This window comes from Melospiza georgiana, chromosome 3, assembly GCF_028018845.1.
Source record: "Melospiza georgiana isolate bMelGeo1 chromosome 3, bMelGeo1.pri, whole genome shotgun sequence".
Classification (NCBI taxonomy): Eukaryota; Metazoa; Chordata; class Aves; order Passeriformes; family Passerellidae; genus Melospiza; species Melospiza georgiana.
Genome location: NC_080432.1, coordinates 16,291,257 through 16,303,515, shown reverse-complemented (window position 1 = coordinate 16,303,515; position 12,259 = coordinate 16,291,257). Strand labels below are relative to the sequence as shown.

The following is a 12,259-nucleotide window of genomic DNA, read 5'->3' as shown; positions in this document are numbered from 1 at the left end:
CCCCTGACCTCACGCAGCTCCGCCCGTGCGTCGTTGCCGCGGTAACGGCGACGCGTCCCCGGGCGGTAGCGGCGGCAGCGGCAGGACTGTCCGTTCCGTCCGTGGGACCGCCTGTTCGGCCTGTCTCGTCCGTGGGCTCGTCTGTTCCATCTGTCCGGGCTCTCCTGTCCTTGGGACGCTCTGTGGCCGCTTCGCTCCGCGCCGGGCACAGGGCAGGTGAGTTGCCGGCGCTCTGCGGGGCGCCCCCTGGCGGCTCGGCGGTGTGGGTCTGTGCGCGTGCGGGGGCGTGGCCCGCCTGCCTGAGGGGGCCGCTGGCGCCCAGGGGTCCGTGAGGCCGCCTCGGGTGTCCATGGACAGCCCCCGGTGTCCAATCCCGGTGTCCATGGGCAGCGCGGCTATCCAGCCCCGGTATCCAGCTCCCGGTGTCCTGCCCTCCGTGTCCAGGCCCCGCCCAACCCCGCGGTACCGCCCCCGGCCTGGCCCCGCCCCGCCCCAAGCCGCCGGGGGTGCCTCTTAAGAGCCGCCCGTCCGCAGCCTTCTTTAGCTCTTCAGAGCCCTCCTGAGGTATGTATGCGGTCTGTGCTATAAACACAAAAAAAAAAAAACCCTTGTAGAATCTTATTTGTGCTTCAAGAGCGTTTGTGTGAGGAGGTGGGAGGGAACCCTCTACTCTTGCTCCGTGGGACAAGGGCAGGAGCTGCTGTAGGAACAGCGCATTTCCTTACGAGAACGATATATTTTTACTGTGAAAATGCTGGTTTTGCTGTCTGCGAGAGCGTTCAGGGGAGCCGGTGGAGATGCGGATGTATTTTTGGGGTTTTGCGTTAAGTTAAACAATTGACTGATAATGCAGCAAGCGGCTTTCCTCAGTTAAAGTTATCTTAGTGCGCTAAGCTCAGCAGATGAATGGCCCTTTAAAGTCCGTGTTGGTTTTCATTTGTTAAATTGACGCGTGTTTGCAGGGGGTGTGTCGCTTCAGGTTAATTTCAGGACTGGCGCTGGGATGTCCTGTTTGTCTGTGAAAGATGTAGGAGTGCATGTAACTCTATTTGTGTTTAAAAGGTGCGAAAATATGCATTTATTTTGGTTTTTCGTTTTATTTGGGAATTGGGATGCCATATAGCTGAATATCACATTTGTATTTGGAGTCACTGTTAGCTGTTGCGTTTGGTAGAGCGCTGAGATTTCTCCGCTGGTCTACGTGTGTTGGTTTAGGCTTTGGGGTTTTTTTGCTATTTTTTCTAGTTAGTGCTGCTATATTTTGCACACACATTTAAGAAATTGCGGGAGGCCGTTGTTTGGTCGCTTTATTTCACATGTCTGATTGTTGGCTGCAGTACTGAGCAGAGACACACAGCTGAAGGGTGTTAGACCCGAGGGGATGCTCGCAGGTGCTTTGAGGATTTGCTGCCCCGTGTGTTCTAAAGTTACTGGCCGGGACAACCAATCAGTCAACGCAGAACCACAAAAAAAACCTCTTTTTTTTTAAACCTTTTTTTCTTTTTTTTCCTGTGTCAGAAAGTAGAACTTTGAATTCCTTCAGGAATTTAAGCCCTGCTGTTGACCTCAAAAGAAATTCGAGGAGTGGTTTTGCACCAAATGCAGTTAACTCACCTGAAGCTGCTGTTTAATCAGGAGGTTGTGTCCCTGACTGTTTGCAGCTGAGCCTCCCACTGAAGGCCTTTGAGCTTGAAGTTCTTGGTGATGAGCTGGTTTGCATGCAAATGAATCAATAGAAAGCAGCTGTAGCCTATTAAAACAATTAGGATCCAGCCCATAGGAGTGATTGCCTGCTGCATTTCAGGTGTGCACTGGACAGGCAGTGTGTCTGTGGGAAGGTATGCAGGAACCAGGCACCAAATCCATAGGAGCTGCCCCAATTTAGAGTTGTTATGAAAACCCCTCTGAAGTGGCTGTGTTGGGCAGGGGATGGCAGTGGGATGGCTGGAGCCAGCAGTGTTTTCCTTGGTTCTCAGGGCAGCCGGTGGGATGGCCACGGTGACCTCCTCAAGTGGAAATACAGAAGTGGTCACAGTCAGAAGAACGGAGTCACGGGATGTCCCAGCCATTATCAGCCTCTTCAGCTCTGTCACAGAAGATGTGTTTGGAAGGATGGATGTCACTTATCTCTTGTAAGTAATGGTGTTTTGGGTTGTCACCTTTTGGGAAATTACACTTAAAATGGCAGAAAACATTCTGAGCCTTGACATGGTGTGACATAATGACTTTATATGCCGTTTCTAAAAGTGGAAAGAAAATCTACTTTTATGTCTGTCGCGTGCATGACTGCAAACCTGGGTCTCTGCCATGGTGGACAAGGTTTAATTCTTTACTAGCTTCCTTTTGTAAAAGCTCAGAAGAAATGCAGAAGAAATGTTGGGAAAAAAAACCAATCAGCAGACAGGCTGTGTGACAGATAAGTGCTGGTGGGTCACTTATATTTTTCCCCCTTAATAGCAAACATCCCAGATAACAGCTGTTTGGGGAAAAATAGATCTGTGAAGAGACATACAAATGGAAGGGAATGTTTGAGTCTTGCATCTCAAATTTACTAATATGATTGAGGGTTTGAAAACTCACCTGAATTTTTATAGTGCTAGAATACAAATAGGTAGAACTGAAGCAACAATTTCAAGTTAGCATGTGGATTATTAAGTTTTATTGAGGCCTCATCCTGGGAACCCTCTTGGACATGGCTAATTTTGCTGTTCCAGCAGACTGAATTCACAGTTAGTCACTTTTCTATGTGAAATTTCTTCAACTTGTGCAAAATTAAATTGTTTTAATAGAGAACTATCAAATCTTGCTTTGACACTCTGCAATGAGAAGAATGAGGTTATGGCACATACTGCCTTTCTGGACTATCCAAATTGGAACATCACTGATCAGGCTGAATGGGAACCATTCCTGCATGAAAACTACCCCAACAATAAGTGCACTGTAAGTAAATTGTGTGATTTTAGTTGAGCTTTCATTTAAGGCTCAGGTATGGCAAACACATGTGGGTGTCTACAGTCTGTTTCCAGTAGATTTGAGGCATTCTGGGTACAGAAGGTGATGAAGTCCTTGTCAAACCCTGGTGCTGACAAGTGGAAACTTTGTTCTGCAGTGAGCTTGGTCAGTGCTGGTGGGGACACTTCTGCTTGTGACTTTCTGGTAGGATCTTCAGACTAGAAACAAGCCTTTACAAGTTAGCACTCAAATGCTGACCCTTCACCAAGTCCAGCTGGGAACTAGATCGTGGGACTGTTGAGAAAATACAGAAAATGTTAAATCCCAAGCACTCTAAGGTGTGCAGCACATGCCATAACAAGGTGTTGGCAGTGCTGCAGTTATCTCTGGGCATTTTCTTCATCACTTACCCAGAGTCATCTGTGATAAGCAATAGCTTGGAGGTAAACTGACAAAAACAGTGTTTAAAAATATGTACTCTTAAAGGAAACGCCACCAGTACAACCAAAGTGAGTGTGCAAAGAGGTCTTGTGGTTTCCTTGTCATGGACTTTGTCCCTTGAGTGGCACTTGTGGGCAGCCACTTCATTCAGGGTTCAGCTGCAGCTGCTGGGGGGGTTCTGCTGTGCTGTGGTGTCCCTCAGACTGTCTGGTGGCTCTGCAGATCTGCTGTAGGGGCCTGCAGAGAAAAGACAAGAAAAATTAATTACTGCTCAGAACCAGTAGTGAAAAATACCTTGAAACAGACAGGCAGCATTCAATTTTCCTAGAATGGAGTTTATTTGCTAAAGGAGGCGTAGAAGATTCAGTGTTTTATGCTTCTGCATTGGCAGAAGCTCTGAACATTTTCTGGGGTATAACTTGATGAGATGTTGTTGGTAAACTGTAGGTTAAATCCGTGCAGGTGTGCTTTTCAAAACTGAGGTAATCTCAACATAGGAATTCTGTGAAGTGTAGTTGACCTGTCTTTCCTAGACTACAGAAATTGTTTTGGGGTCTGAAGTGGGAGTTGACTTGTGCAGAAAGGAATAGGTGAAGATGCTTTACTGGATTGTCTGGTTACCAGCACTATTCAGAAACAGTTACAGTCCATGTCTGGTTTACTTGGTGTCCTCTCAGACCTCAACAGTAATATATATTTTTATTTCTTCCCTTTGCTTCTAAAAAATGAACTGCCTGATGCTTAGGGATGTCTTTAGATGTTAGTTACAATAGCTTGTTGTCCTCATGCTGGTCCATGTACTGCAGCCTCTATTGAAATCATTGTTGCTCTTAAATTGCTAAAGTTTGTTGGTGCCTCTAGCTCTGGTATTTTAATGGAACATTATAGTATTCAGAACATCTCAGGTTTTCCATTTAAAGTATTTTTATCTACAGGCAGACCTTCACTGACCCAGCACTTGTAATTAATATGCTAGAGAGCAGCTGATTTAATAGCCCTTGCCATTCCAGCACAGGGTTTTTCCATGTTTACTGGAGGTGCACAAGATAAAGGTGTCTGTTAGTCTGCCCTGTTTCTGCCTGGTATTTGTGTGTCTAATGATGTCATCTTAACATATGTAATTTTTCTTACTACCTTTAAAGGAAAACCTTTAAATTATGAGGATTATGAGAAGCAGGTGAGCTTTTGGCTGGAGTTTTTTTGAACTTTAAAAGAATGCCAGACACATGTTGAATGTTTAATGTGGTTGAATGTTGTCAGTTAAGAATTAATACTGTTCAATATGAAATGTAGAGTGTACATTCTAGTAAACAATAGTAAACTGAGTACAAAGAAATAATGTTGCAGAAGCATAAAATTATATAAAGCACTTTAATCACATAACTTTATCCACACATGCTGTGAAGTCACTTATGGGTATTTTGCTGCTCCTTGAGTGCAGATCATGTGTGTTGGAAATGTCTATGTGTACTAATGCCTGGGCTCATGGAATAAGCATGAGTTTCTACATGGTGTGTAGACTTTCACTCCTTGTTTTGCAGCCTTTGAACACGCTCTTTGTGCATCTCTTTGTGGCAAAGGAAGGTTATGCAGCTGGATGCTCCCAAGAAATTGTCAGGTGAGTTCCTGTGTAGCCTTGAGTAGTGAGGCACATGTCCTCTCCTGCTGCCAAATCATCTATCAAGCCAAGCAGTCTCATTCAGATGCCCCATCAGAGATCTGCCAACAGAGGCCTGATATCTTAACTATTTCACCACTGGGAAACTGCTGTAAAAAAGAGGATGTTTGAAATATAAAGATTGGGAAATTTGAAAGAAGTAAGGTAGGAAAAGCCAGTCAAAGTTACCCAGATAAATTTCACATGATATTGTCAGAAATGTTTAAATTGTTGAGCCGTGTGGACTTACGAAGGAAGGTTAGAGACACTGGAGGGAAAAGAAAAAGTATATATTGAAAAAGCTAGTTGCTGCCTGTCATTGAGTGTAATAATGAAAGACTGAATATGTTTATTTGTCCAGGAAAGCTTTCATCTTACTACCAGATCTGCAGTTTATACTTCTCTTTATACCAGCTGAGAAGAGGTTAGGTAAGAGCTTAAAACTGTTTTATTCTTGAAGTGAGAGCTATTGCCTACCTAATTAATGCACACTGAGAACTTGTTGTGGTGTTCTTTTTTTAATACTAAGAAGAGTTATCAGCTTCTAGACATGTGAAAACCATCATCTAAAAGTATCTTCTTGTGAAGATCCCATGTGTAAGAGGTTCCATGCTCACTCTAGCAGCCATTCAGCATTCTGTCCATTCCATGCAATCTTTAAATTTGCCAGAAACAGGACATCAGGCAGGAATAAAGAGCTCAAAAATCAACACCTGCAAGTTTTGTGGAGATTTCTGTTTGAATAGAGCCAAGAGACTTGAAATTGGGCACTTTCTCTTACTTAGCCATGCCAGTGCAGATTGGAAGAGAACACTTTGGTGAGACTCAGAGGGGCTGCTGGAGACATAGAAGGAAACTCAGATTATTTCCTCTAGAACAGAAGTACAAAGGTAGGGAATACACATGTTAAGCAGAGAGTAGCACCAGATGTGGAATTTTGGAGTTTTGGTCCTGAATTCTGACTGATAAACCAAGCATGCACTTGATTGAGCTGAAAAGGAAGCTAGAACTTTTCTGATATGGTGGTGTCCAGAGATATTGGTTCCAAGTCACACTAAAAGACTGTAGTCGTGTGTCAACTACAGAAAACAGGGCTTGAATTAAGGGTTTTGTCAAATCCACCCTATCAACTAACATCAGCTTTCCTTTAGTTTCCTTTAGCATTGTGAGTCCTGACAGAGACTCTCCGCAGGCATAGAGAATTTGCTATATTATTCTTATGGGATTGTTTCCTACCAATTTCTGATTGCTTTGAAGCTTATTCAGGTTTGGAATGCTGGGTTAATTAGATGACTTTGGTGATGATTCTCACACGTTTATGCTGCTGTCATTTCAGCCTCATTGCCTAACTTAAAAGACTTGGGGCATTTTACTATCTGTGGTTTAAGTTTGACATTCCATTTTCCTCAGACATTTTTGTTGCTAATTAAAAGCTTGCATAATGAAGTTTCTCTGTTGCCCTGAAGGTTTTAGCCATTCAGAGCTGGACCTGGGGGATGTCTTTGAAAGAATTGTGCCTGCTCCACTCTCACATGTAGAGAGACGTTTCACCTTGCTGGCATGCCCGAGGCATCATTGGCACCCACAGCTGTACGTGCGCCAAGCAAGGTAACACAGCTCCCTGATCCTGCTTCCCTGAGCACATCTGGCTGGGGGAAACTGAAGCATTTTCCTTCTTTGGTTTGCAGCATCAGTAGCTGAGCTTGGCTGCTCTAAAACAATGCTCTGGAGCATTGTTTTAACCAAGGAATGTGTGCTTATGGTGATTGGATAGCACTACTGTCAGTATGCTTTTGCTTTGTGTGATTGGTCAAAGAACTTTTAAAGTAAGTTGTAACATTCTTTGTCTGCTGCCTGAGATGTGAGCTGACAGCATCCTCGCATTGTCATAACCATGTAATGATACTGATGGTGGAAAATAAAACAGCTCAAGGCATGTTCCCAGCAGTCCCATCCCATTTATGATTTGTACTTAGCCCCCAGCTGGTGATAGTTTTCTGTGATAACCAAACTAGGTAGTTCTAGGATTATGCTGGTTTTATTCTATTTCATCACAAGATGTATTTTTTTGAATGCTAGTTAGCTATGTAGGAAGACTATTTTTTGTTAGTGATGTTTGTTCTGTGATCTGCTGGCAGAACTAGACTGCTGTTGCCACTCTTGGTTTTTCCTGCCATGTGCCTTCTGCCTGTGCCAGTGTTGTGTCCAGGACATGAGAAATGCCAGCTTTCTGACCCAAGGGCCTGGAGCTTTTCCTGTTCTTGCTGTGGAGATGCTTCCTTGTGGTGTGGTTGAAATAGAACATGTATCCATCAAATTTTGAGTTACTTGTTGTCCTCTTCACTGTGGGAAAACCTCTGGTAGGGTAATGGTTTATGCAGCAGTAGTTTGATTTAACTGATTTATTCTGGAGTTTTTACCGGTAGTAAATGTAAGTGTTGTTTTGTGGCTAGGTAGCAGAGTGGTGATTAAATTAGCATTTCTGATGCCTGCAGTGGAGACTGAAGTTTAGGGAGAAGGGTGTTCCTTGGAGACTCAGCACATGGTATGGATTTGGGGGGAGTCTGTACTGACCAGTGCCCTGCAGATGGTGATGCCACGTTGAATGAGTCTGATTGGTAAAGCCCCACACCATTTATTTATGGGCTGGTTCATGCTGCCAGCTTGGGCTGCATTCTGACAGGAGCCTGTCTCTGAGAGGTGTTTTATTGCATGTATTAAATTTTACCACATGGATCTGAAGCAAATCTGCAGCTTGTGCTCCTCCTGTTGCTCAGTTTTTGAGCATTTTAAGAAAAAGGCCTGAGGCCTGACCTTTGCCACTTCACATCCTCCTGTTGTAGCTCTGGATACTTCAATATGTTAAAAATCTCTCTCATGCTAACTAGATGTACAATTGTTAGTATTTTTGAGTGTTTCTTTTGAGTTGTGTATCACCTGTAAGTGAATAGACTTTTATATAGAGAAGGCATCAGTAGGTGAGTTAATGCCTGAAGATTAAAAATCTTTCCAAATGTCTTGGTTCTGATTATCACGTTTGTCCTTTTTTTTTTTTTTTTTCAGTTTAAGCTAATTTTTTTTTTTTTTTGTGGTCGTTGGATATTGTCAATTGAAATATTCTTTTGCATGACTGGAAGTGTCACTTAAGAATAGCAATATTCCTGGGATTTTGGTAGTTTGTTATAAAAAGTAAAAATTGCTTTAGCTTTGGTATTAATAGAAAATTAACTGGGAAACCAGTTTGCCTCTGAAATTACACAGTGGTGGTACAAAATTCATACTTCAGCGTTGCCCATCAGTGGATAACAGGTAAGGCTAATTTCTGTTTGCAGAAGGAGCTCTGCCTTTCCCTTCTCTCTGCATTTGCCCTGTGCTTCACTGGCATCCATAGTAACAGTCAGTGGGAGCCCTTAGAGACTCCTCTGTGGATGTTGTCTGCAGCCACCTGCCTAGCAACATGTTCTGGGGCAGTGAGAGGAGATTAGCCTAATCTCTGTCCCTCTTCCCCTGCTTACAGAGGGTGAAAAGCAGCTGTAAACTGATACTTCGTTTAACCATCGATTTCGAACTTACTCTCTATCTGGCCTCTATAATGTGAAAATGTGTCAGAATGCAGCCCACTAAACTTTGATGTTTAAGGTTCTTGCTGGTGTTTTGTCTAGATCCTGCCATTCTTGGGTTTGTGCCCTGTAGGCAAGAGTCAAATCTGCAGCTCTGTGCTTGCACTCACAGTAGAGGGATTTAGTGGCATTTTTATATTGGAAAGCTTACTGAGGTTTGGAGGGTTTCTTTACTTTGTTAAATATTGTGGTAGTGGTGGAAGATACTAAAAGCAGAATAAACAAGTTGAAATGGTTGTGTTCCTACAGAGTAGTGTACAGGGAGATGAATGGGTGTGTGCAGAGTCCATTGACTGTCACAGGGTCAGTCTTCAGGAATGGGCATCTGCACCTTTGTGTGTGATCTTGTCTTGTGTCCCACAGAGCAGCATGACACAGGGCACTCAAAACACTTGGCACAATGTTCCACTTGAAGGGGGTGTGTGTCTGTTATGGACTCCATGAAATAACAGGGTACAATTAGGATACAGGCTTCTTCTGTTACCCTTCTTCGTTTGTTTTTTTGAGGTCCGAGAGCTTATTAACAGATTTGCTGAACTAATTAATTGTGCTGAGGTGGTGATGTTCTGATAATAGAAAACCTCCCTGCAGATTTTCCCTTGGTATACTTCCTGTGAAGGAGATGAGGGTAACTATTTTGGCTTGAGGGGTAAGGAATGAGTTACTGTAAGTTTTTATGGAGTTTTCCTTGTTGCCAGAGCTTCATTTTAGTTGAGGGGGAAAAAAGAAGCAGGAACAATGTTAGAATCCAAGAGGTCCCTAGCCTTGGTTACAAAGGTGGTTGTACCCAGAGCTCACATCCATTCTGGTGTACAGGAGCAGCAAAAGCATCCAGAGACCCCCTGATCCCCTCTCCTGTGCTGGAGTCAGGCAGTGCTTAGGAACTTGGACAGTGTTTGATACAACGAGAAACAGAGCCTCTTTGGCCCAGCTGTGTTTTCTTTAAGGCTCCTTCCAAATCCAGACACACATAAAGAGCAGCACTGAGAATCTGTTTATTGTTTCTGGGTTCCTGCCTGTGTGGAGCAATGATCTCCAACTTTACCGGTATTACATACAGGCATGGGGGACCCAGTGGGACCTTGGAACACAGCAGGAATTTCCCCCAAAACCCCAGGAAGCTCCGAAGTTCCTGGTTCTCCCTGGTGCAGCACGTTTGTGCATCCCTGACAAGGAGGGAAGCGCCGCGGGCCGGTCCCGGTTCCCGTGCAGGAGGAGGAGGAGGTTTGAGCATCCTGAGCAAGCGGAGCAGCCGCTGCCCGTGCCTGGCGGGGCCGCCGGGTGGCGGCAGAGACTGTGCGGGGCTCCCACAGCCCCGGTGCCGCCTCTCCGAGTGTTCCTGGGGTGCCGGTGTGATAGCCCAGGTAGCCGCCTGTTCCCGGCCCGGAGCAGGGAGGGCTTCCCCTGCAGTTTGTTGCAGTTATTCCTTTTGGCAGCCCAACGCAGCCGAAGTTTCTGCTGTCTTTGGCTGTACCACTCAATCCAGCGTTTTCCTGAGAGATAAACACAAGTGGCTTCATGTTATTGATAGCAGTTGAGTGCTAAAGCTGGTTTGCCACCCACCTTTGTGCCATAGTCTTAGCACGGGTGACTCAGGAACTGTGCCACTGTTCTGGTAAAAGAGCTGGATTTTCTCATTCACAGTTACATTGACCCTGGCTATAAATAGCAGCCTAGTGGGAAAGAGTCCCTGTTGCCTGTTTAAATAAAAATCTATGTAGGTTGGGACCTGTATGAGTCCTCCACTACAGTTGTAGGAGAGTGAGGCAGGAGAATCTTGAGCTGAGATTCTTGTATATTTTCTTAGGGCAAGAGAAGCATCTCCACTGAGCAGTGCAGATTTTGGTGGGTTCTGCTGGCTGTTGGGTGTGGATCTGTCTCTGGTGCTGAGACTCCCACTTTAGTGTGCACTGGGAATGTGTCCTAGGTGAAGTGATTTGTGGGTGCAGGCTTTGGAACAAGTATTTGTAATATTCTTCCATATATTAATGGAGTGGAGCAGAAGTATCAGGGCCTGTTAATGGCAGAGCCATAGGACATTACCTGATCTCTTTTTTTGTAGGCTGGAAGATTATGATGATCTCATGCTAATCTGGACACCTCAAAGTGAGACTCTGAAGGAAACCTATGGTGAATATCTCCTTGTTGATCTCATAGAACGTGAAGGTGAAGAAAATCAGGCAGCTGTTTGTGAGGTCAGTCTGCCATGACCTCTGATTTTGTCGGATCATAGCTTCAGTGATGTCCTGTGTGACAGCCACTCTAGCTCAGGGGACAAAAACAGCAGCCCACCTGTTAAAAGTAGAATTCATGCTCTATACCCTCACAGTGAGTGCCCTTCTCAATGTAGTTTATGTCTGTCCTCAGGAGTGATGTTTCCAGTTCAGAAACGAAGTAGCAATTCCCAGTAATTTTCAAGTAATTTGGACAGGCTGTCTTGATGAAGCCATGTTGTCATTTTAGACATTTGCATTATAGCTGACCTGTTTTCATTCCCAATGACAGCTAATATTGCATGTGAAAATGAGTAGCCAGTAATTCTTTCACAGTTTTAAGTCCTGTAGATAATTTTTCTTTCTCTTGGTTCAAACGAATTTTTGCTGAAATGTAGACAAACCCAGGAATTAATTTAAATAAGAAAGGAATGGTAATAGTTATCCTACTGAAAATTTCTGATTTTCATGTGTTGGTAATTGTGCATGGTAGTGCAAACTGATAGGCAATATAACCTCCTTAATTCCCAAAATCTGCTTTTTGTGGCAAATGGTTTTATAAAATTGCAACATGTAATCACTGCCATTGGGAGCCAAATGGGAAACAATGCACCATTAGTGTAATGGCACATTGCAGAGGGCTGTTGCTATAAATAAGACATTCCAGTGGCACGTTCAGAGCTCAATGTGAGACCACCAAAAGGTGTTCCAAGCCCCAGTTTATCCCAGCTGCCACTGCCACGGTGGGCTGGGAAAGCACCTCCACACAGACCATGATGGATGCCAGCTTCCCCTGTGGAGAAGGAAGCTGGCAGCCTCTTTTTGCACATATGGTAGATGGATTGGTTAATCAGCCTCTGCTGAGCCTTGGGCCTGAAATTACACAGCAGCCAGGCAACTGTGGCACCCCAGCTTTGTTGGTTACGCAAACAAGGCAAACAAACAATCACTTGTTGTGTGAGGGCAGAAAAATTAAACGTCACACTTTTTCAAGTCTTTATTGATGTGCTGATGGCTTGATAAAACAGCTGTACAAATCCAGCATGTGAGTTTTCATTAGGTTTATAAAGGCTTTCATTATGTGCATTGAGGAGGAACAAAAATGTGTTTTGATAATGTGTTTCACCAGAGAGTTGCATACACTACAAAAAATTTAAGAGCTTCCTTCTTCTAGATTTGTCCCAGTTAAAGCCAGAAGCTCTCCAGCATGCCAGTTCTCTCTGATCCCAGTGTGTGTCATGCTGAGGGCTGCAGCTTGCTGAGAACTCCAGCAGCAATCAGGCATGCAGAGTACCATGGGTGCCAGCATTGCAGGGATCCCATCACTTTCATGTCTGCCAGAGCTTTTGGGTTTTAAGACTAGTTCTTGGGTTTTA

The 12,259-nt window shown here is 44.3% G+C and overlaps 1 protein-coding gene across 2 annotated transcripts in view; it reads left to right on the top strand.

Moving 5' to 3' along the window:
* The first annotated feature begins 142 nt into the window (after positions 1-142).
* Positions 143-12,259, top strand: part of CFAP61 (cilia and flagella associated protein 61) — an 89,323-nt gene continuing 77,206 nt past the window's right edge. For both annotated transcript variants that reach the window (XM_058021788.1, XM_058021787.1), the window contains exons 1-7: positions 143-216; positions 1,977-2,132; positions 2,790-2,940; positions 4,935-5,011; positions 5,412-5,479; positions 6,517-6,658; positions 10,733-10,865. In XM_058021788.1, the coding sequence (XP_057877771.1) occupies positions 1,990-2,132; positions 2,790-2,940; positions 4,935-5,011; positions 5,412-5,479; positions 6,517-6,658; positions 10,733-10,865 (714 nt within the window). In that variant the 5' untranslated portion in view covers positions 143-216; positions 1,977-1,989. The remainder of the gene's footprint in view (positions 217-1,976; positions 2,133-2,789; positions 2,941-4,934; positions 5,012-5,411; positions 5,480-6,516; positions 6,659-10,732; positions 10,866-12,259) is intronic.